General features: G+C 39.8%; 1 protein-coding gene across 2 annotated transcripts in view; it reads right to left on the bottom strand.

Moving 5' to 3' along the window:
* The window catches only part of LOC111143854 (autophagy related 7), a 243,616-nt gene that overhangs the window by 175,919 nt on the left and 42,553 nt on the right, over positions 1 to 25,144 (bottom strand). For both annotated transcript variants that reach the window (XM_022497813.1, XM_022497812.1), the window contains exons 9-16: positions 23,855 to 23,976; positions 19,326 to 19,416; positions 18,397 to 18,541; positions 14,688 to 14,846; positions 8,529 to 8,723; positions 6,857 to 7,060; positions 4,792 to 4,907; positions 240 to 315 (exon numbers count right to left, since the gene is read on the bottom strand). In XM_022497813.1, the coding sequence (XP_022353521.1) occupies positions 240 to 315; positions 4,792 to 4,907; positions 6,857 to 7,060; positions 8,529 to 8,723; positions 14,688 to 14,846; positions 18,397 to 18,541; positions 19,326 to 19,416; positions 23,855 to 23,976 (1,108 nt within the window). The remainder of the gene's footprint in view (positions 1 to 239; positions 316 to 4,791; positions 4,908 to 6,856; positions 7,061 to 8,528; positions 8,724 to 14,687; positions 14,847 to 18,396; positions 18,542 to 19,325; positions 19,417 to 23,854; positions 23,977 to 25,144) is intronic.

The raw sequence follows: 25,144 nt of genomic DNA, 5'->3' as shown, positions 1-25,144 counted from the left end.
AAAACTCTGGGTGATGCTGCTTGTTTACAATTTCTCCTCATCACCATCCCTGCAAAATGGGATACTTGCCAGGTAGTCTTAGAGCATTCCCACCGAAACTCAAAGCAGCTGGAGGAGAAGGAGGGTGAAAAGGAAGGTGGGCTGAGCTGATGATGGTATGATGAGGTGACCCCACATGCGTTCCCCCTGCACCACTGGAACCAGGTCCAGAATTATGACTTCACTTCCAAATCACTAACCTGGTGAGGCACAAGCCCGAGAGAGGTTGGCGGCTCATTCATGCGGTCATCACTGCTGCTGGCAATGGCGTAGCCCCTGAAAAAAGAAAAAATTACAGGTACTCGTCTAATGAAAGTTTAGGTTTAAGACCCATGAGGATGATCTGGAGCGGGGCCATGTGAGATTTATAAGGATAACCAAAAATGCCCCTTGTGAGAAAGCACGAACTAGCAAAAACCTAATTTCCATGAGAGGGAGAGAGGAAGAAGAGCACACACACACAAAATGCCTGAATTTTGAAGTCAGAAAGGCCAGAGCTTGTGACCACAAGAAAGTTGCTTAACTTCTCTGTGCTCTTGGTCCATTAACTATAAAACAGGAATAAGACCATTATGAGGCATAAATTAGGAATAAGTTAGACAAACTGCCAAGTGCAATGTTTGGCACATGCTAAGCAGATTGTTAACTTCCTTACTCTGAGATAGTCTTGTAAAAAAGCATGGGCACATTTTTGTACTGAAATTTTGAAATGGAAAACTTTCCAACCTTAACTTCTTGAGGTGATATGAATGCTACAAAAATGGAGGAAGGAGATAGAACAGTGAGGAATTAATTGGGCAGGAGAACGGATGCACTTTTCCCAAATGACAGTGTGATGTCTCCTTCTGGCACAGAAGACATGTGACACAGAACCTGGTTTCAGCCTACAACCAGGGCGAACACTGCAGACTGAGGGGACAGTGTCAAGGAATGGCAGAATCGGCTCTCCAAGAATTTATCCCAGATACACCCTGTCAGGAGGCCACATGACACTTAGAAGGCAGGGGTAGCCCGGGGGATGACAAGATGAGAGGAAGACAGAAGAAGAAGAAGAAGAAGAAGAAGAACAAGGAGAAGGAGAAGAAGAAGAAAGCTGCTTATTTTCATTTAACTCTGTTACACCTAGACTAACTATGTATTCTACCAATATTGTATAGAGGTCATCTTTTCAATCGTGCAGAAAAACTCTTGAGTCATAAAATAAAGAGAATATTCAATGTTAATTTCTGAGAATTAGAAAAACAAATCTTTCAACACTTCAATTCTCTCCTTTCTGTGTTACAAACAGCATAGCAGGATGATCAAAAAGAGTTTGGAGCAACACTGTCTTGGGTGAAAGCCCAAATATACCACTTACCAGCTTTGTGAATTCCCACAACTTATCCTCTCTATGACTCAATTTCCCCCTCAAAAATGGGACAGGTAATAGTTCTTTCCTGATAGATTGGCTATGAGGATTAAGAGTTACTCTTGCAGAGTGATTAGAATAGTGCCTAGCACAAGGTAAGCACTATATAATAAGCATCTGACAAACAAAATAAATTACAGTGTATTTGTCAGATAATTGGGTGTAAAAATCCATTTGACTTCATTTTGCTAGCTGATGCCTGGCAGCAGACCCTTGAGCAGGTACAGAGAGAATCTTAAACTGTTTAATCATTTTTCTTTTACTTTTTTCTTTGTTTCCTTTCCTTTTCTTTCCTCCACCCCTTTCTCATCTCTTCTTTCCTTCTTTCTTTCTTAAAATTACTGGCTCTATTCTTGAAATTAATTTAATTTTACCTCACTTCTATTTATTATAAGATGAATTAATTATATTTTTTATAGGTCATTACGTAAGAGCTTCTTTCTTGGAGCAGATAGGGTGTCCAGATCACAATCATGCTAAGCTTTGTATCTTTAATGTAACACATATACAGTATAGTAATCATATAGAGTACCATAAAGCCAAGGTCCAGTTGAAACAAAACATATCAGGTCACTCACTTCTCTACTCTCACATGCAAACTAGTACACTACGAGTGCTTAATAAATTAAAAAATATATTTTTAAAAAGTGGTATGGCCTTGGTAGGCTAGTAGTCATGACCAACCCTCCACGGAAAACAAACAGAAAGCTAGATTCCGTATTAAAACTTTTTTTGAAAGCATGACAGCTACCAAAGTAGGGAAGAAATGCAGAGCCAAGATCTGTGAGAGGAGAGAAGCCCATAGAGCTCAACACAGCATTCTTAAGGGCAACTTTCTGTCAAAAGGTGATTACAAACTTCCAAAAGCAGTGGCTATAGGATCCAGAAGCTGAAGAGTTATATGAACAGACAAATGGACTGGAAGGAAAAACTAGAGTTTGAGGTCTGCCAATAAGGAGGAATCATGAAAAATATTCCAGGTGTTGGATTGGGAACAATGTGGGTTACATTCTAGGAATAAGAGTGAACCAGAAATAGACAAGCCCTAATTAGACTTAAGTATTCCAGGACTACTAATGTATTTGGTCTTGCAGTTTTCCAGAAGGAAATGGAAATCACATCATCTGGGCAATTTTTCATATATAATGTCTAATTGTGAAAAATAATCAAGCAAAAAAAAATAAATAACCAAGGAGATTTGAGAAACTGGGGAAATTGAAAAACTAACTGGATGTGAAGTGATATGAAGGAATTACTTTTATTTTTATATGTAAAGTATCTTTACTAAAAAGATACATTTTTATGAATGAATTGCTATGTCTTGGATTTGCTTTAAAATAAGCCAGTGGGAGGAGAAAAAATGGGGATAATAGTATAGATAAATGATGATGGGCCATATGTTGGTAACCATTGAAGCTGGGGGGTCTATACAATGGGGTTTATTATTTTACATATACCTTTTCTTTCATATATGTCTGAATTTTCCATAATCAAAATGATTTGTCTAAAAAAAAGAAAAAAATACCAGGTACTAGAGGAGGTAATACATAACCAAAAGCCAAGGTCAAGGTCAAGAAACAAATAAACAAAAAACAAAACCAATAGGTAAGAGGAACAGAATCACAGGAGATCCAGATAATGGAGATACCTTATAAGAATTAAAAGGAAAAACAATTAAATGTTTTCAAGGAATGAAAAAGAGCAAAATCACAATTTCAGCAGATTAGGAAATGTATAAAATAAGATCAAATGGAACTTTTATAACTGAAACATAAAATAATTTAAAACTCAGTGAATGGTTTAACACATATTAGACATAGAAGAAGAAAGAATTAGCAAACTGGAAGATAACCCAAAAGCAAATTGGCAGACTGAAGCAAAGAAAGACAAAATACTGGAAAATACAGAAAAGGGCATAGGTTGATTCTGACATGCAATTAGAGACTCAAAAGGAAAGAAGACAGAAAGGAGCAGAAGCCATATTTTAAGAGATAATGGCTGAGCATTTTACACAAGAGAGGAAAGGCATCAAGCCATGGGTTCAAGGAGCACTAGAGAACACAACCAGGAAAAATACATAACTAGGTATATCACAGTCCAACTTCTCACAATCAAAGACAATGAGAAGGCCTTAAAAGCAACTAAGGGCAGGGAAAGAGGAAGAAAAACAAACTGTATCAGAGGAGCAGCAGTGAGTTAAACATCCAAGTCCTCAACAACAATAAAAGCACCCACAGATAATAGGACTATACTCTCAATGTGCTAAAAGAAAATTACCCCCATTATCTTCAATTCTATACCCAGCAAAAATATCTTTCAAATATGAAGACAAAGTCATTTTCAGACAAACAAAAACTGAAGTATCTTGTCACTAGTATTCCTAAAGGAAATAATAAAGGGCATTCTTCTGGCAGAAGGATAATAGCCTTGGCTGGAAGCTCCAAGATACAAAAGGAAATGAAAAGTAACAAAAAAGGAAAATGCCAGGCAAACATAATGAATACCACTACATAATAATCTCTTCTGGGGTTTTAAAATATACACATAATTAAAAAAAAAAAATGAGTGAGCAGACACTTCTGTTTGCCAACCCAACATCCATTCTCCACATCTATCTGATCACAACTTTGTTCAGGGAGGTAATGTGCCCAGATAAAACAACCATATTTGTCAGTCTCCCTTGCAACAAAGTGTGGCCACATGATAAAGGAGTTAGAATCAATGGGTGAGTCTTCCAAGAAAGCTCTTTAAAAGGGAGCAGCCTCAACTAAGCTGACAGGTGTTCTTAACTTTAACACAGAAGAAGTACTGGAGGTGGAGGTGGCAAGCATAAGGAAGAAAAGCTGACAGTATCTGGTAGAATGGTAAGAAGGAACTTGAGTCCCTGATGGCCTAACAAAGCTTTTGTACCAACTCTGGATTGCCTGCCTCTAGGCTTCTTGCTGCACAAGCAAAATAAACTCCCATTTGGTCAAGTCACTGAGGATGTTACATAAAGCCCAATGCAATTTCTATCACATGTGATTCATGTATTGCCTTGCAAATGTTCAGGCCTAAGGAGATCAAAACCTACTAACAGAATAAAAGCATGAAGGTCCCTAAGGCCTCCACCAAAATGTTTATTTTTCCTTTTCATCAGTTACCAAATAACTCTAGGAGAGTTCAGTTCCAGAAGGATGCAGAGACAGAGCCCCAAAGATCACATGATAAGCTCCCCCAGGCCAAAGAATCAGATTGGGTTTTTCAACCTTGTATTTTTGAAGAAAAGAATTCTCAGAAGAGTCAGGCTGAGAAAAGGCCAAGCTGTCTTTGTTTAAATGACCATCTCTAAAGAGTAAACTCACCCTTCTGGATGCTGCAAAACAGAAACCATCAATTCCACGGCCAGGGCTCCTGCAATCATGGCCAGTCCTGGGCGGCTCACAGTGCACTGCTGGTCCAAGGTCCGGTCTCTGGTTGACTAGAGAAACAATCATTGATGTGTGCTCAAAGTTTCAGTCCACTCAACTGTGCTGTCTGAAGCAGAGTGATTAGAACAGTGCCTAGCACAAGGTAGGCACTGCCTCCTTGTTAAAGCTACATAAGATAACCAGACGCTCGCTCACTGTGGGCAAAGAACATTCAGCCTCAAATAAGACCACTTCCTGGAACTACCAAGAAAAACAAAATATACAACTTAGGTAACGAAATGAGGTAATTTGCTAAAAGGGAATAATAGTAATGAACAATCAAAGACTGGGACCTAGCTTCCCCATATATGGAGTTGTGTCACGTGCTCTTTTAACAGATTCAAATCAACCCCACTGTGCTTGGTAACTGAGGGACACAGAGAGAGGAATAATCTTCTGAATAATGCAAATGATTCTGCCCTGCCATTCTAATGGAGCCAATGCCTCAGAGTGCCTGTGATGTGGGGTAATGTGCCTTTTCTGCAGTCCTCAGCTCCTGTGTGCCTCTCACAGTGTGGACATCATGTCACACTGAGTGTGATCTTTGGGCTGAAATACAAATATTTTTGCTACAACATGGCTCCAAACACAAGCCCTCATTGGTGCAACAAAAGAAATTCTAACTTCCAACTTTAGGCAAGTTAAGAGGTTGTTAGGGATGATTTTGACTCTGAAATTTTCACCTTATGAACAGATACAACTTTGTTGCAACTGACTCTTAGTCCTACTTGTTGGTAATGATGAAATAAGAGGACGAGCTGTATATTATAACACCACTGATGAAGATCATCAAGTCATCCTTCTTCACACGGAGAATATTTATCTTTTTTTCTTTATACAGGGAGGCCATAAAAGCCAGTCATCCAAAAGAGGTAGGAGTTATTAAGGAACGTGTTTTTAAAGAAGGGGAAAACGAAGGGAAGCATAAAGAAACACCTATGCTTTGTTTCACCAGAAGTGATTATCTGTTCTGATAAAAGACCATTCCTACAGACTGTGCCTTGTGTGGTGGCTTTAATGCCACAGAATCTTACATTTGAACAGTGTACTGCCTGCTGTTCAGAGCACTTTCACATCTGACCCACCTTGCACTATGAGCAGTCAAGTTAAAGTATTCTCCCCTCTCCTACTGGTAAAATAAGAGACACCCAGATAAATCTGAATTTGAGATAGACAACGAATATTATTTTAATACGAGCAGGTCTTGAATATTGCATGGGACAAATTCATACTAAAATATTATTCACTTGAAATTCAAAGTTAAGGGGCGCCTGGGTGGCTCAGTGGGTTAAAGCCTCTGCCTTCAGCTCAGGTCATGATCCCAGGGTCCTGGGATTGAGCCCCACATTGGGCTCTCTGCTCATCAGGCAGCCTGCTTCCTCCTCTCTCTCTGCCTGCCTCTCTGCCTACTTGTCATCTATGTCTGTCAAATAAATAAATAAATAATCTTTAAAAAAAAAAAAAAAAAAAGAAATTCGAAGTTAACTGGGAATCCTGTATTTTCACTTGCTAAATCTGACAATCTTATGGGACTCGGCCCCATTCTGCAGACGCACGGGCAGTCTATGAGTGTTATTTGGAATCACCCCACAGGCAGTGTCCAAGCCTAGACTGGAATCCGGGTCTTCAAACCCCTCACTTGATGCTGTCTTCAGTGATACAAGCACAGGAAACAGTGCTGAGTGCTGCCAGGGACCAATCTATCCTGCAGTTTCCCTGCTGAGCTTTCCACAAAGATGGTTGGTCACTGCGTTTAAGCTGGTGAACAAGAAGAGCTGTGCACAGTTTATGACACCAATCAAGGCTAGTGGGGAGATAATGTCACTCCCAAATTAGAGAATTCTTCTATTTGTTTAAAGACAATATTTAAATAGTCACAAAAGAAAGAGCTGGGTCTCTTTGCCCCAGGGGGGCAAGACAGTTGTAGGAAATACCTGGAAGCACAAAGAAATCTACTTACATCTCCTGGAGCCACCACATCATTGCAGAAATAGCAGCCAAGTTTGTAGCCAGGGATGTTGGCAAAAAGTGATGAGCCCAGGAGGTCAGCAGGTGCCACAAGGTGACCAGAACACAAGTCCCCAGCTCCCTGCTGCTTAGGTTTCTTCAAGCCATGTCTCATGACAACAAATGTGTCAAATCCCAAGGCAGCATTGATGACCAGCTGTGGATTTCAAGGGATAAAAGTCTAGAGTTAGGAGACACTTACATTTTAAGCCATGGCTAATTTCATACTCGGTCAACTTTTTAAATTTGTTTTATAAATATCTGCATTTGAATGTAATTAGAGTCTAGAAGCCAATGTTAGTAAAAGCTACCCAATACTGAGGATTTACTTGACCAGTGATTATCATTAATTATCTACTTTGGTTTCATTTAGAAGTCCCAGATGAGATATTCATAGTTTTATATTTCCTATTTACAGATGAGGATAATGAAAGTCAGAGCAGTTACTTCTATAACTTGCCCAAGGTCACTTAGCTATTAAGAGGTAAATGTATAAAACCAAATCTTGATAGTTCTCAGTCTCATTCTTTCCACCATTGTGCTATCATCTGCCATGCCTACACACATTTTTTTTTAAAAAGATTTTATTTGAGAGAGAGAGAGAGCAGAGTGAGAGTGACTGAGAGAGAATACACGAGCTGGGGAGAGGGGGCAGAGAGAGAGAGAGAAGCAGGCTCCTCCCTGAGCAGGGAGCTGGCCATGGGGCCTGATCCCAGGAGACTGGGAATCATGACCTGGGATGAAGGCTTAACTGACTGAGCCACCCAGGGGCCCTGACATTTTTATTTATTTATTTTTTTTAATAATAGCTTCACTGAGAAATAACTGACACACTACAATTCAACCTTCACACAGATTTTTTAAGGACACTTTTTTTTCTCATTTATATTAGAATTTCTCTTAGTTGTAATTTAACTTATTCTCCTAAATTTCTGGTTATATGGGAAGTTGGATAATAAAAAGTTCACCAGAAAAAAAAAATCACTCACAATCTCATGGCTCAAACACTTACTACTAATAGTTTTGGGTATTTCTTCCTGTTGTTTTCACGCTTTCTCTTTCCTTCCCCCCTCTTTCTCCCTTCTTCTTGCGTCCTCCCCACCCTCTTGCTAAACAGAAGTAAATGTTTATATATTTACAGATATAAATAATTCTTATTAAATATATACAATATCATATCTTGCTTTTTTAATATAATGTGATATTTTCCATGTTGTTAAGTTTTTGAGAACATAATTGTGCACAGTAGCATAGTATTCCATCACATTTATGTACCGTGATTTATTTAACCATTCAATACTGTTGGCCCTTGAAGCTGTCACTGACCAAAAAGTAATAAATGAGACAGTCCTTGTCCTTTTGGAGCTTACGTTTTAATGTAAATAGAAGATCCCCTCTAGAAGACCTCAAAGGGTTGCTGTGAAAATTAAACAGAAGATACCTATTATACTAGATGGTGGTGTGTGAGCCAAAGACACCGTCCGCCAGTGGAAGCCTTTTGGCACCATGTCACTAGGTCATTTGCCAGCACATCTCTCTTCTGGAGGGAAGGCAGATCTCCCTCCAGGGTAATGGCACATCAAGTCACAACCAGACACAAAAGCCCCAAGATCCACACAATCTACCTTTCTTTTGCTCGCGGCAATGACGGCAGGGAGCCACCGGCTCTCTCTGGTGTCCATCAACAGGAAAACAACATCATGGCTTTCAATGAGCTGCTCCAGTTGTTCCACATCCCTGCGGGCTTGCTCCAGGGTGACGCTGGAAAAGTTCACTGGGTGTCCAGGCATCGGGATGCTCATGTTGAACCCTCTGGCATTCTGGGGAAACACCCAGATATACAGATGTCTGAAGCAAACATATAGGTGATATCTTAGAGTCCATTTCTCCCCCTAGCTACAAGCATGCATGTGTGGTCACTTGCAACCAGAAATTTCTCTGTGCATGATTTTGCTGCTTGTCCCTTTTGCTACCTGTGCCCTGTACCTTCTTTACCTCTACATTCTAGATTATCTTGTCCTGTCATCTCAGGGTCCCTGAGCCTGGATAAAGCAGCAAACAGAGACATACAGATCCTAGTTCCAAAGAAGGAGGTAAGTACTTCCCCTCTGAGGCAAGGAGGACACTGAAGAAAACCATTAACTTTGGTTTTTCCTATAATCTGAGGCCAGGAACCTCTATCAAAATGCCCTGTGCTTGCTCAGGTCCTCTGTCCAGTTGTCTCTCCCTACTGGTTCCCAAACTGCCCCCCTCCACCATTTCCTTAGTGTTTAACATGTCCAAATAGGATATTATAACAAAAAACATTTGATTTAATAAACTCACATAAGATTAGAATGACTGATAGCTACGCTTTAATCTTAGAGGTATATGCACTTTAAAAAAGCTCTCTAAACCAAAAAAACTCTCTAACTTACGACACGAAAATCTACTTAGGAGCGTATAGATCTTTTTTTGGAGGGGACAGAAGGGGGATGAGCTATAGCAGAGTGTGGTACTCAAATGAAACTTCATTCCTTGTCCAAGGAAGTTGTCAGGTGGCCTGGATTCTCTTCAAGTGTGGGGACTCAGGAGTTTTCACAGGGGTTTTAGAACAGCTCTGTAATTTACCACTGGCCCCCTGAAGGCCCCACGGTGTCTTGGCAGACTAACAGTGAGTCACGTATGGGTGTCAATGAAGCCAGGGACATTAACTGTCCACAGAAAAGGAAGTGTTCTAGAATCACAAACTGCACCCTTAACTCCCTGCATAGGGCTGGCTACAGGGAAGAGTGTGAAATCATTAGCTTTTTCGTTCATTTCCCAAAACCTGTCACCTACCAGAAGAATAGCTGAGGTGGGGAGGGAGGACAGAATGAGTAGGTCCTTTTACAAAGGAAAAATCTTTTTTTTGTGGATTGTAGCTATGTTCTTCTTATCTTGAACTTTAAACCTAATCTCGGGGATTCAAGGAAGAGACAATACTAGCAAAAGCAATGATATTTAAAAGAACGAAAAAAAGTTGTAGGCAAAGTAGGAAAAGACTCCAGACAGAAAGGACTTCAGAAAGAGGGTTCAAAACAAGTCCATTTTAACGAGAACACTACAGAGGCAGCTATCTGGACCTCATTAATTAATTCACTCATTAAGCATTATGCATCTACCAGGTACCAAATACTATAGCAAACAATAGCAGAGACTACAGTAATGTTATTACCTTATTGTCTTATTACAATTGGCAAAGTATTTTCATCGGTGGTAGCTTGATCCAAAAAAGGTATTATTTAGGTATATTAATGACACCAAGATTAAAGCATAACTACTCAACACCAATTCAGATATTTTCAAGAATACAGATCCATACCCACTTCACTGACCTACATGATTCTCTGCTTGCTAAAACTTCAGCCAGTAAGCCTACTCGGGACTGGCTCTCAGCCCACCATTTAGATTCACATACCTAAGGCTGGAATTCAGCAAGTTTCAACACGGCAGTTTTCAACCTTGGCTGCACATCAGAACCACCTAGGGAGGTTTTAAAATTCCTAATGCCTAGGCTTTTCTCCAGACTATTTAAATCGGAATTTCTGAGAGTGGGCCCTACCATCAATATTTTCTAAAACTCTCCAGATGATTCAAGTGTATAGCCAGGGTGAAAGTTGACAGAAAGTATAACACACAGATTTCAAGTGTACAGTTGGGTGTGTTTCAACTGCATATTAAACACTGCATATACCTATCAAGACACAGGACACTTCCATCACCCTTGAATGTGCTTGTGTGCCCCTTCCCAGTCAATTCGCACCGCTCCCACCCCCACTGGGACAACTGCTGTTGCAACCACTTTTTAAAACCCTGGATTCGTTTTGCCTATTCTAGAACCTCACATATATGGCATCCCACAGTCTATACCTGTTGGTGTTTGGCTTCTTTTGCCCAGCATAATGCTTTTGAGGTCCATCCATATTAGTAAAGTATCAAGAGTGTGTTCCTTTTTGCTGTATGAAAATAGCTCAATTTTTTACTTAATGTCTCACTGACAGCTATTTGGATTATTTCTAAATTTTGGCTATTATGAATAAATCCATTATGGAAATTCTTCTGTAAGTGTTTTAGAGTATATATGTTTTCATTTCCTTTAGATAAACATCTACAAGTGGGATTTCTGGGTTTAGGTTGGTTTAGTTTCATAAAAACCTGCCGGACTGATTTACAAAATGGTTGAGCAGCAGACCAAGAGCTCTGGTTGCTCCCCAGCCTGACAACATTTATCCCTGTCAGTCTTTTTAACTTGAGCCACTTTAGTGGGCATATCTTCATGGTTTTAATTCCTGTTTCCCTGAGACCATGGATGTTGAGCATTTTTGTGTGTGTAATGGCCATTTATAGGTCTTCACTATGAAATAAATGCCTGCACAAGTCTTCAGCCCCTTTAAAAAAAAAAAAACCCTTGTCTGTCCTTTTATTATTGAGTGTGGTAGAGGTTGTTTATGGATTTTGTTTAATAGCTGTTTGCCAAGTAGACATACCATGAATGTTTTCTGGGTTTTGGCCAGACTTTTCACTCTCTTAATGGAACTGATTGGGAAGCAGGAGTTTCATGTTTTGATGAAGTTAAGTCCAAGTTATCCATTTTTTCACTTACGGTCAGTATTTCCTGGGCCCTAGGAAACCTCTGTGTATCACAAGAACACTGTGCTACTTTCTCCTGGAAGCTCGGTAGTTCAGCTTTTATGCTTAGTTCTGAACGTACTGGAGTGTCATCTAAGGGCTCAGGGTGCTCCATGAGGGCGTTCCATTCTGGATAGGTGGGATTCCAATGTCTTCCAGCCTTGGGGGAGCTCTGGAATCTCCACTCAGCTCACAGCAGACAGTGGTGCTTTTTTGCCCAGCCTCACAAAGTCACAACCTGAGCTCATGCAGCTTGATCTGGTCAAAGACTCAAGGTGCTGCCCAGACTACTTCTCTGCTCAGCTCCCATGTCTGATACTCTGTCCTGTGCATTCCAGCTCCCTTAGCTGCTCTGAACTTGGATGTTAGTTTTCTCAGCTCATCAAGCCCAGGAACATCTCCTTGGGCTCCTCATGGGCTCGAAAGTGCCTCCATGCAATAGGCTGGGACAAACATTCTTTATTTCCTTTTTGTCTAGGACCATTGTCTTTCCATTGTTCATTGACTGGAGAGAGTCATTTTATGTATTTTACCCAGCTGCATAATTGTTTATGGCAGGAGAACTGATCCAATAACAGTTACTCATCAGAGTTAAAAAGAGACATCCAGAGTTGGGTTTTAAAAGCTCTATGGTGGTTCCACAATCCTACATTTTATTGCCTTGTCTTAGAAAAGGGAACTTCACATAGTTATTTGACTTATTAATGGTCAGGTTTTTTTCCTATTCAATTAATTCAACCCCAGGATTATACAGGGTATTTGCAGCAGCATAGTTCTTTCCAAGTCTTGTTCACTTAAGACATGTCTGAAGCCTGGTATGAGGAAGGTGATGAGCAAGTATTTGTTCAAGGAAAAAAAACACCACACCAAACATACAAAGCAAGCACCATAAGCCTGAGTAACCTGTAAGTGAAATTATGATGGACTGCACCAGGACTTAAGTGGATTTTGCACACTATCTATTATTTTTTATAAGGCAGGAAGGATAAAACTATAACAGACCTGGCTCCTGGCCTCAAGGACTGAATACGTATTAAGGAAAGCAGAGTAGCACCATGTAAGTGCCAAGGATCTGACCTGGTGGGCTAATGGTTTCAAGAAAAGGTGAACTTGATCTCAAATGCCCAGCAAGAGTCAGCCCTAGCTTTGGCCTTAGCTTCTATTCTGGGCCTTTCTCTGTATTCCCTGACCTCCATGCTTCAGCTTCCCTGGTTTTCCTTGGTGCCACAGAAGCGCTGTGCTGCCTCCTGACTCAGGCATTTGTACAGACAGCTCTGTTACCCTTCATTTAGCTGATCCCCACTCATCCTGCAGCTCTTAGCCTCCTCAAGGGAGTCTAACTTAGGTCAGGCTGCCTGGCAAACATCCTCACAGCAACTGAGCTCCTAGTTCATGCACTTACTACAATTATAACTGTTAATGAAATCAGTTATTGACCATGTTCCCCCTCTGGACTACAGAAGCCCCGTGCAGGGGAGACGGAACTTTGTTTTGTTCCCCAGTCTCCAGCACACAGAGGGCCTTAAATATTTAATGACCAAGTAAAAGAATAACTGAACGAATAAATAGGGAGGACTGCACTGGATCACAGACCATTTGGACAAAGAAAAATTTCAGGCAACTAGTAGCAGAGGTCAGCTTCAAAGCCAGGTCTGTCTGGGCCCTGAGGGGAATTTGTAACACTTTCCAGTGACAGACAGGATGATTCTTCCCAACTATGCACTGCCTCTCGCTAATAGAATTAAATGTCTTCACCCTTTGCCACGTGACTTTGCAGGACCTCCCACTAGGAAGGCAGAGGAGATTGTCCAACTCCACTGATCTTGGGCTTGGCCCCGTGACTGGCTTTGGCAAGTGGATGGAGAATGCAGCACTGTAGCACTGGTGAGCTGAGACTTTTAGAGGTGTAAGTTTTTACCAATCCTTTTACACTTCCACCTTCTACCATAAGAAGAGCATGACCCAGAAGACTGCTGCTCCCTTAACCTAGATTTTAAAACAATGACACATAGCCCAGATTGGAACTTGACTTAAAGCCTGGAGTCCAGCCTAGCCCAGCAGCTAAGCCACAGCCAATCTGCAGACCTGTGAATGTGAAATAAATGCTTATAATAGTAAGGCACTGAGATGTGAGGATTGTGTGGTATTCAATAATGTAGCAGAAACCTAGCTAATATGACGGGGTTGTAACATTCTTATTTCTTTTGGCATCAAGGACCTAGCTGGGGACACAGCTGGTATTCATCAATAGTCTTAAATTAAACCCAATAGATGATGTTCCTCTGGATCACTGGTGAAATGGACAAAACAAACAACATTGCTCTTTTAAAGCAAGAACTAAAATGAATAAATCTAAGACTGAGTGATTTAACAGAAAAACCTTGAGAAAGGGGTTTTTTGTTTGTTTTTGTTTTTTTTTTTTTTTTTTTAGCTAGCACTGAGAACCTCTTAGACCACTTTAAGTGTTAGCAGATGCTTTGGAGACATCTAACCTAACTTCTGTCAGATAAACTGATGTAGCATGCAAGATGCACATTTTCTTTTGTGGATGATCTTAAAAAAAAAAAAAAAACAAACAAAAAAAACCTGCCAAGATTTGAATCAAATGAACGGAACGAACTTGTCTCTTACTATCTGGTATTTTTAAAGTAAACAATGCAATTCAAAAACAAGAAAACAGCTTGAGTAAAAAGCTAAATATTTAGCCAGATATTCCTTCTGCACAGACTACATTCAATTTAGTTTCATAAGCCTGTACGAAGTAACTATCAAGTATTCTGGTGATGAAGAAAGAATATCCTATACCTGAGCTACCAAGAATCCCCTTGGACTAAGGCAGTATATAAAAATATGCCAAATTTTGGGGGGCAGTATTTTGCCAATATTCCCATATTCCTTAACTTAGATAATGCTTTGCAACTTACAAAAACATTTTTTTCATAAGTGCTTCATTTTATTTTTAAATATATGAGAGTTTTGTTTTGTTTTTTTAATGCCCATCTCTGAGAACAGGAAACAGAAGCTTGACCATATAATGAAGTCCTGGGTAGTAAGAGACAAACATCCATTCCCTGAGATTAATCGCGGGAAGCTACAGGAGACATGCTCTGATGTTCCCAAACAGCATCACGTACCACTCCAGGGAATATTTTCTGAAGTCGGTCTGCTGCAGCCAGGGCCTTGGGCTTACCACCTGCTAGGCAATCTTCAAATTCATAGAGAGGCTGCCTCACAGGATTGGAGTAGGAGATATTGGCGTTGTCCACAAATGTGATGTGTCTGACGCCCCAACCCTGCATGGAAACAAGAGATCAGGGTGTGTTTCTGATGAACATGTCAAGGAGTGTCTCTCTTTAAGTCCCTAAAAGAGGTATTGCTTGGGGGTAGCTTGGGAACCTCAAATACAGGAAACTTCAGAAAATGAATTTTGCAAATTCAGTTTTTGATCCACAGAGGGTCAACTTCCTTTAAAAGATAAAATAATTAGGGGCGCCTGGTTGGCTCAGTGGGTTAAGCCTCTGCCTTCAGCTCAGGTCATGATCTCAGGGTCCTGGGATCGAGCCCCGCATCAGACTGTCTGCTCGGCGGCGAGCCTGCTTTCCCCTCTCTCTCTGCCTGCCTCTCTGCCTACTTGTGATACCTGTCTGTCAAATAAATAAATAAAATCTTAAAAAAAAAAAAAGATAAAATAATTATATACCCGGTGCCTGGCTTCCTGCAGTAATGAGACTAAGAAATGTCAGAGTGGGTCTGAATAATAACTCATTACTTTTGACAGTGGCACCAGAGGAAGATCTGGAGGTGAGTCCCGTAAGAATTGTCTATGTTGCTGTCTTAAAAGGATTAGTGATAAGCCCCTAAATGTCCTTGCTTTCCCTTAATGAATAATTAAGTATAAATAACAGCTCACATTAAAACTCACTTAAAGCCTGAATTAACTCCTCAGAAAAATAACTTAGGAGTTATTCCCTGTCGTGTAACGTCAAAGAAGATTTTGTACTACTTCTTCGAGACGTAAAGGCCTTATTAATATTCGGTAATCCACTGGACAATTCTATATTCTCAGAAATAGTTTGCATGATTTCATATACTTCAATTATAACTCCTAGAAAGTCTTATAGAACCACACAATTTTGAAGTGAGATGGAATCTCTAACATCCTTAGTCCAATTATTTTGTTCTACCGAGATGGCAAGAGTAACCCGGAAATCATTTAAGGTCATAGATCTGGTTAATGGTTGGGAAGGAATGAAACTCAGAGTTGCAACCAAATGAAGATGCCTACTTTTTGAAGAGTGAGGTGCAGTGTGTGTATATTAGCAGATCATAAGAAAGCATAGTGACCTAAGAGAAGTCCTGCCATGACTGGCTACAAAGCTGATTCTGCTCTCTCTCTTATTTCAATATCTTTCCATTAGGGATTCGGAAACTCAATTAGGCTGATGGTTCCAAGGGCACAGTCAACAGAAATCCAAGATTCATTTGCAGGGTTGAGAAGGACAGGCCAGAATCCATCCTTTCAAAAGCATAGTTTAGGTTATCTGTTTTGAAAGCCCACTAGGAAACTTTGGTCTACTCACCCAGTTTGGTAAGTGACTTTTACCAGCAAAGCAGTCTACCATGGAGGCAGAATAAAGGTATGGGAAATCTAAAAGTCACTTGTGCTTGGTTTGGGGACATTTATTTCTGAAGTATTTTTACCTTCCTTAAAGCAATGCTGAATGGACAGCAAGGAAGACAGTCTGGGAAGATGCTGGGCAGTGGGAAGAAAGCCAGGTAAATTACAAACAGACCACAGGTTAGCCACCTGCAGGGGGGGTATTTGCTTCTGGCTTTTTGGAATGCTATACAGTTTAAATGGCTAACTGCCAAGATTAAAGAAAACTGTAACACTTGATGCTGGTGAGGGTGTGGTGATGAAAAGCTATTGTACTGGATGAGAATGTAAACTGATGTAATTTTTCTGGAAGACAATTTGGCAATATGTTTCCAGAATCTTTCAAATGTTCATATCTTCTGGTCTATTTGCAGCAATCTATCCTCAGTAAATGCTTCCAGCAATTTATCCGAGGAAGTAACCTGAAATATTAACAAAAATGTTCCACAACATAATTTACAGTTGTAAAATACTGGAAACAATGTTAGCATCTACCATTAGGGGAATGTCTCAGAACAGTATATTTCATCATTTAAGAAGGCAATATTCTATAGTCATTAAAAATGCCTGACAGGCATCATTTTTAATTACATGAGAAAGTGTTACAATGTTAATAGATGAAAGCAAGGGGCATTGTTATAAATAAGATTTTTTAAATATATATTTAACAAACATTGAAGGAAATAAGTGAAAAACTGGTAGGAAAATGGGTGTCTTCTTTTCCTGCTTCATAACTTTGACACTTTACAAATTTTCTACAGTAGCTTTCCACTGAATTTATAATTTTTAAAAACGTTAAGAAAACCTAAGCACCTAATTCTGGAAGCCAGGTAAAGAACAATAAAATAAATTCCACAAAACAGGAAGATATTAATGAAGATAAAAGTAATTATTAATGAATCTGAAAGCAAATCAAAACGAGAGCAAAACTATAGAACTAATAAATAAATCAAGGACTTAGTCTTCCAAAAAGACTGATAAAATAGACACACCTCTCTGGCAAGTCTGAATAAGAGAAAAAAAGAGAAAACATAAACATGCAACCTTAGGGATGAGGAAAGATTTTTAAAAAAGACAAAGAGAGTCTTGGGGCGCCTGGGTGGCTCAGTGGGTTAAAGCCTCTGCCTTTGGCTCAGGTCATGATCACAAGGTCCTGGGATCGAGCCCGCATCGGGTTCTCTGCTCAGCAGGGAACCTGCTTCCTCCCTTCTCCCTCTGCCTGCCTCTCTGCCTACTTGTGATCTGTCAAATAAATTAATAAAATCTTAAAAAAAAAAAAGACAGAGTCTTAAAAGATGCTAAGAGAATACCGTTATGTATTTTGTGTCAATTAATTTGAAAATTTCGATGAATAAAAGAAAATTTACAAAGGAAATGAAATTAAAGATTTACTCTCACTAATAAATGCAAATTAAAAAGCTCTGTTTTGTACAAGTTTCTAGAAGTACAATCTAGTAAAATGTTTCTTGAAAAAAAACCCCACATAAACATATTGTACATAGTATATATTGTACATTTAAGTGCATGTGAGTATACACACAGGTACACACACACATATATGTATGCGTGTACATACACACATACATTCTCCCTAAAATAACAATTCTACTTCTAGGGCTTTTTTCCTAAAGAAATAATCCTAGACATATGTAAAGATATAAAAATGTTCATTTCAACAGTATCTCAAAAAAATATGCTGAAGTTGGAAAAAATCGAGGACAAGGTCACTACGTATACATTATACAGAACACACAGAGAACCACAATTACTTTTCTATAAAGTTAAGAATAAAAACCTGTTACAGACAGTATACTATGATCCAATTTTTATAAATATAAACAAATGACAGCAAAGATGACAAATGTCCCTCTATATGTTTGCATCTGCCTATGAAAACTTCAAGGAATGTGATATTGTGTACTAATCTAGGAAGTCTTCTTAATTCTGGGAAATGGGACTTGAGATGAGGGTGGAGAAAGACCTTCTGTTTCTACTTTATAATAAAAGTATCAGTGCCTTTCATAGTTAAAAAAGATAACTGAGAAAAGAAAAAGGAAGGGAGAGAGGGAGGGAAGAAGAAAGGGAAGAAGGGAAAGGGAATCTGGGAGGTGGGAGGCAATATGGTATTGCAAAATAAGAAAAGAAGCCACAGCTTCAGAGGTACCATTTGGCCCCCATAAACTTACCATCAATGTCCTAGCTACATTACAACCCAAGGTGCCAGCTCCAAGCAGCAGACACTTGGCAGACACAACCTTGTCTAAGTCCAAAGTAGGGACCAATCTCCAACACATCAATTTGAGATTTAAATCCACTGATGACTCAGCTAACCTAGAAAATGACAGAATTATTTATTTATTCAGTCACTCAATTTATGCCCCATCTTATCCTAAAAAGGTAGAAAGCATCTGAATAAGAAACTGAGGAACAAATCCTGAGCAAAATGGGATCAAAGGGAAAATAAGATGAAGCTTTAGGGCAATAGGGAGGAGAAATGGCACACAATTTGTGCCACCGTAGACCACTGCAACTGCTAGTGACAAGCCATGAATTTGATACTGAGCCCCTAGCAGCCAAGGTGAAAATGCAGACATGGCCACTTACAGGAGTCATTGTAACTATAAATAAAAAAAACACTAGCTACTTAAGAGGAAAGTTTTCCCTAATACTGAAAACCAAGAAATATTTTCCACATCCCCTCCAAAAAGGGTGCACTTATATCATCCCTTAAATACAACATTGGTTTCCATAAAATATTTCTTACAATGTCCTTCAATGTAGGCTAATAGGAAAAATCAAAGGACCATGAATAAAGGACTAAAAGGTAGTAGGTACCTGTAACTAACTAGGTTTGAGTGTCTCAGCTCAAATCAAGAACAAAATTTATAATGTTTAGAAGAGTAGATGAACTGTGTGCCCTTCCGAATCCCCATTGGTGATATTTGGTTCTCACAACCACACTTAAATCAAGTCAGGCAGCGACAAGTGGAGTAACACTTGTCATTATAAATAGCAGCCCCTGCGCTGCCCTGAGTGATGTGGTTGGCCTGACAGAACCTTCTGTGTGTCCTGGTAACAAACAGCCCCATTGGAGAAAACAGCTTCCAAAATATACCTTTTGGGGTCCATACATTCACTGAGGTTCACCATCCTCGGTCCCATGCCGCCTTTCTGGTTTTTTTCCCATCCAACTGCTTTGGGACAATCTTAAAGTAAATAAAATAGTGAGTTGAATGAAGGAAGGAAAAATAAAAACAAGTAAGTCAAGTAGCAAGAGAGCCAAACATTAATAAGCTTTCAGTTCACTTCTTTCTCACAGAGGCTCCAGGGCTTGAACTTGCACGTACTTGCTAAGTGGCTGGCCATCTGCCCCAACTACCCACACCCTTGTGGAGAGACCACCAGACCTGGACATGGTTTTTCTGTAGAAGGGCTTCTGAAATAACCCTCGATTTTCATCTGGTTGCCTCCACTTCCCCAGTTCCTGTAAGTTGCTCAAAATAAGACGATCCCCTCTGGGCTATGTATAACCCTGTGCAGGGCTCTCTAACCAAGGAAGACCAGCCAGTGTGACTACACTTTTCCGCTGAAGTTCCCACCAGGCTTTCAACCTCTGCATTCAGTTCCTCCTTTCTGTTTCTCATCCTTACCATGTCCCTCTGCTCAGCCTCCCAAGCCTATCACTGAGCACCTGGCCTATCCCTCTGTTAAGCGGCCCTCTCCTTTAAGTTTATCCTTATCCATTCAGAGCTTCCCCTTCCCTGACTTCTCTCTTCTCTACTCTTCTCTACTCTTAATCTCTGCTATGGGTGCCTTGGAACTTTAATTCCAGTTCTCAAAGTGTGCTCTGTGTGATGCTCTGAGAGGATAAGGGTCCTGTGGTTGCTCTATTCTACTATTAGAAAATCTCTTAAGTGTCTCACTTGCTTTCTAGAAAGCTCCTGCTACTTTCTCACCTTAATGGTAATCTGACTTCCTTGGTGGAAACCTGCTAATGGGGGCCTCTCTTACACTCCTCACATCTTAGGACCTTTGTCACTCTCCCATTCTCACCAAATACCTGAAATTCACACTAAAACCTCAACTCCTTAACAGGGAATTCACTTGGCCACAATCTATGCTGCTAGCATCCCTTCCAATGTCTGCCTGAAGTAACATTCTCTGAAGGAACAGAAACTCCCTGACTTAAAAATGTATAGGACTGCTAGGAAGAATTGTATGTTTCTAATTTGTATGTTGGTGTTCTTTGACCATTCTCCTACTTTTAAAGATTTTATTTATTTATTTATTTATTTATTTGACAGATCACAAGTAGGCAGAGAGGTAGGCAGAGAGAGAGAGAGAGAGAGGAGGAAGCAGGCTTCCTGCCGAGCAGAGAGCCCGATGCGAGGCTCGATCCCAGGACACTGGGATCATGACCTGAGCCAAAGGCAGAGGCTTTAACCCACTGAGCCACCCAGGCACCCCAATTCTCCTACTTTTAGATTGCTGTCAACACTTCTATTTTCTTTCCTTGGGAACTTTTTAGCTTTTGACCTCTGTTTTTTAAAACAGTATTGCTCAATATAAATATGGGACCTAGAAGGTGTAGATTTTCTTAATGCAATCTTTCCTTTCTGGGATAGAATGACCAATGGAAAACCTTGGGGCCTGTTATCCTCGAAAGCTACTTGGGCCCCACTGTGGCTGGAGACATCATTCACAGCAAGGAGCCAGAAAACGAATGTCCCTTCCTATTTTAACTCAGGCACTCTGATGTGGTCCATTTTTTTTTTTAATGTAACAAAGTTAAACTGCTATAAAAGAGGAGTTCTTACAGAGGTTAAGAGTTCAAAATTCTTTTTTTCTAGGAAAAGGAGTTCAGACATGTTACTAAATTCATATTTTGTTTGTTTTCCTTAACTACTCTTAAATTAAATAAAAAAATACCTCTCTAACATATAGTCAAAAACTTGAAAGAACTTCAGAACCACAGTTTAGTACTGTAACTAACAACTCTGGCCTAAGCTTTCTCCTGTTATAGATAAGAAGTCATAGACAAAAACAAAACTTCATTTCAAATGAAAACATCTCTGTACTCAAAATGTCACAGCCATTTCTAAGAAATATATATAAAACTAGATATATTAGATATATCTAGATATAGATGTATTACCTATATATACATTAGATATAGCTTATTAACAATGAAAAATATATTTAATCCATCAATAGTATTTAGTCAGTCCTATCTCCCTCTATATAAACTGTATCCATAAGACATGCCCCAAATAATAGAAAAATATTTTCTAGGAGAAAATCAGGTCTTGCTTTCCCACAGCTGAACAAGCAGGAGGAGAACATCAAGGACAGGAATTAAGATGAAGAATGTCCCACTCACAGCACAGTCTGCTGCTTCCTTCCCCTGGCTGCCAGTATACTTTTCGTATCAGCAATGGACAGTGGGCTCCTTGCACCACAAGGAGCAAAAGATGATTAAAATTGTACTTCTTATGCCATTGTCATTGCAATTTCGGGTTGTCTTCGAAATAATAAAAAATACTACCATATCAATAGCCTTCATTTCATACTATGATACAGAATAATTCTTTACAAAATTTTATTTAAAGTTTTATTTAGAGCTAAGAGGGAAAACTAATTTTTTTTCTTTTTTTTATTTATTTGACAGACAGAGATCACAAGTAGGCTGAGAGGCAGGCAGAGAGAGAGAGGTGGAAGCAGGCTCCCCACTGAGCAGAGAGCCCGATGCGGGGCTCGATCCCAGGACCCTGGGATCATGACCTGAGCCGAAGGCAGAGGCTTTAACCCACTGAGCCACCCAGGCGCCCCATAAGAGGGAAAACTAATTTACATGAAAAAAAGAAAATTGGCCTTTCCTAAACTAAATAATCTACACTCGATATCAAGTATAAAGAAGATATATTGGGGTGCCTGGGTGACTCAGTTGGTTAAGCAGCTGCCTTCGGCTCAGGTTATGGTTCCAGGGTCCTGGGATCGAGCCCCACATCGGGCTTCCTGCTCAGCAGAGAGCCTGCTTCTCTCTCTCCCTCTGCCTGCTGCTCTGCTTACTTGTGCTCTCTGTCAAATAAATAAGTAAAATCTTAAAAATATATATATATTGAAGGTATTTATTGGGTGATAGGAAACACCTTTTTCAAAAGGAAATGTGCAATGCTTCCAGGATTTGCCAGCTTCACCAAGCATCAGCGAGATCTTCGGGACTGTGAAGGAAGAATCATACAATGACTTTATCATAAAAATGGAAAAAAAAAGTGCCTCCTCTGAAGGACAGCTGGCAGGATTAAGTGAGTGAAGAAGTATGGAAGACACCTGGTGGCCTGCCAGACACAGACCAGGCACATATCACTTGTTAGGTAACTCACCCATTCCCCTAGAACTATCTACAACTGTGGCTTAATAACACGCAGGTATGGCACCTCAGTTAACAGCACATGGAAGCTATTTTAGAAGGTGCCAGAAGAGGGTGCTAAATCAAATGCACGGATCTAAAGATAGCAGGAAAGCTGTGGATTTCTTAGGGCTCTCAATTTACAACCTATACCCTTCTTTGCCCAACCAAGCTAAATCCACTGTAAATTTATCCAGGAAATCTATTTAAGACATTTATCAGTGCAATGGCAAAGAATCACCGATAAAATGCCCTCAGAGCCAATCCTGAAACCTTCTGACATCACTACAGAAATGACATCTCAGAAGAGAAGCTAACACTGCCCTCCCCAACACACACACACACACACATTCTCTCTCTCTCTGAAGCACAGGACCCCCAGAAGAAAGAAAACAAAGTGCCGTGGAACAATGTAGATGTGGTGAAAAGCAAATTAAACAATGTGTATAAAGGTATCCTGGAAAGCACGTAAGTCATAGAAATCTGAGGGATCATTTTGTATAGTGCTGGGCTTTGTGTAAATAGGAAATTAACATAAATTAGTATTTATTAAATGCCTATAAGCCAGATAGTGTTCTGTCTTTTATACAGGACACACATTCGTCCTAAGGGAGACTCCATGAGGTAAGTATTATCTTCATTTTTACTAGAATTTGAGTATGTATTCTATCTTTGTAACATGTATAAAAATACATAAATGTACACACACACACACACACACACACGTCTATAAAATATCCGTGAGCCCAAGTTTCCTAACTTACGAACTGGAGATAACAGCTGATGTCTACCATTCAGGATCTAGTGAAAAATATTAAATGTGGAAGGAGAAATGGCACTTTTGCTGACTGATTTACTATATGGAGAGAAAGATCACATAACTTTACATGACAAATAAATATGTAAGTATAGTATTTTGTTCTTCCTGTAAGAAAGTTCAGAAATAAAGATTTTATGTGAAACAAAAGCTAGGTGGTGGGGGGAGAATCTTCAAGACTGGAGGGAAAAAACAAAGGCCTGAAGGACATTTCCTGAGGACCATCTTTGCCTTTGTTCCTTTCTGAATAGCAGAGTGTGCCCTCTGTTCAAGGGAGGTGTCCCCATGGGCAAAGAGGTAGGCGCTGTACTTTTCTCTACCTTCTGCTGCCATTGTGAAGGGAATGAATGGAAAGTTAAACTTGCTTCAGTTCCTGATAAATGGTAATTATATGCATTCTCAAAGACAGGCAAATTACCTGGGCTAAATGCCATTTCTGGAAGCTTCACTTCGAAGACGATGCTGTGAGCAATGTCTCTCACCCCCTGCATGGTACGGTCCCGGAAGCAAAGGACTTCAACAGACTGGAAACTGCTACTCCTTGATGTCAGGCCCCAGGTTTGAATTAATTCATTTTTTTTTTTTTAAGGAGGGAAAAGAAAGAGCTCACATAAGAGCTTCAGCAAAACCAGTTGGAGAGTATTCAATTCATTGTTAATTATGCCTCCCTGAACTCTTGGGGCATGGCCTTAACCTCTGAGAGATTTTGAACACATTCACGTATGCTTTTCTTTGTCCAAATGCTTAGAGACTGAACAATGGATTGGCTGTGATTTCTAAATGAATTTTATGTAACAATCACATAAAATAAATAATAAATAAATAAATAATTCTGACAAATGCATCTTAAATACAGGGGAAAAAAAGCTTACAAGACATTAAAAGAAACTCTAAGACATTCACGGGTTCTCCTGGCCCCCCTTCTCCCTCTGAACTCATATTTTATGAAATAGCACCTCAGTCAGAAGTAGTTAGCAAGCCTATGTGTACTCTCCAGACACACTACCTGGGTAAGCAAGTGTAACAATTCTCCCTCTGGGGACAATCTATAATTAACTATCTTCATTTTTTTTTAAAAGCATTTTTATGTAAGTAAAACAGATATGAAGACAAGTACACACATCCTAAACATAAAGGAGCCTATCTCATGCCTCTCCCAGTCACTGGCCAGCCCCTTTAAGAGTAACTACTACTCTAATGTCTAAGTCTACTCCTGGGCTTTTCCTGCTCTGATCTTTACAGAGAAGGAATCATAGAGGGCCTATTCTCTTAAGGGTTGGATTATTTCCACTGAACCTTATGGCAACTGTGTTGACATGAGCATCAGCAGTTCACTCAGATTTACTACGACATCACATTCCACCACAATGAATATGCCACAATTTATCGACCATTTCACTGTTGAAGGACATCTGGGTTATTCCTGGTATTTGTTTATAAAGAATAATGCTGCTGTAAACATCCCTGCATGTGTGTTTTGCTTCTAAGCACACATTTCTATGCATTATCTACCTGGGAAAGAAACTGTTGAGCCATAGATAGTTTTAACTTTGGTGGATGCTGCCCATTTTTGAGCAGTTTGAGGGTTCTAACTGATTCACATCTTTGACAACACTTGGTGCTGTCATCTTTTTCAAGTCATTTGGTAGGCATGTAGTAGTATCTCAGCATGGTACCTCATTAACTCTATTACTGAGTAGAATCTCAT

This window comes from Enhydra lutris, unplaced genomic scaffold (assembly GCF_002288905.1).
Source record: "Enhydra lutris kenyoni isolate GAN:26980312 unplaced genomic scaffold, ASM228890v2 scaffoldscaffold10, whole genome shotgun sequence".
In the NCBI taxonomy this organism is placed as follows: domain Eukaryota; kingdom Metazoa; phylum Chordata; class Mammalia; order Carnivora; family Mustelidae; genus Enhydra; species Enhydra lutris.
This window is presented reverse-complemented; position numbering and strand designations above follow the sequence as displayed.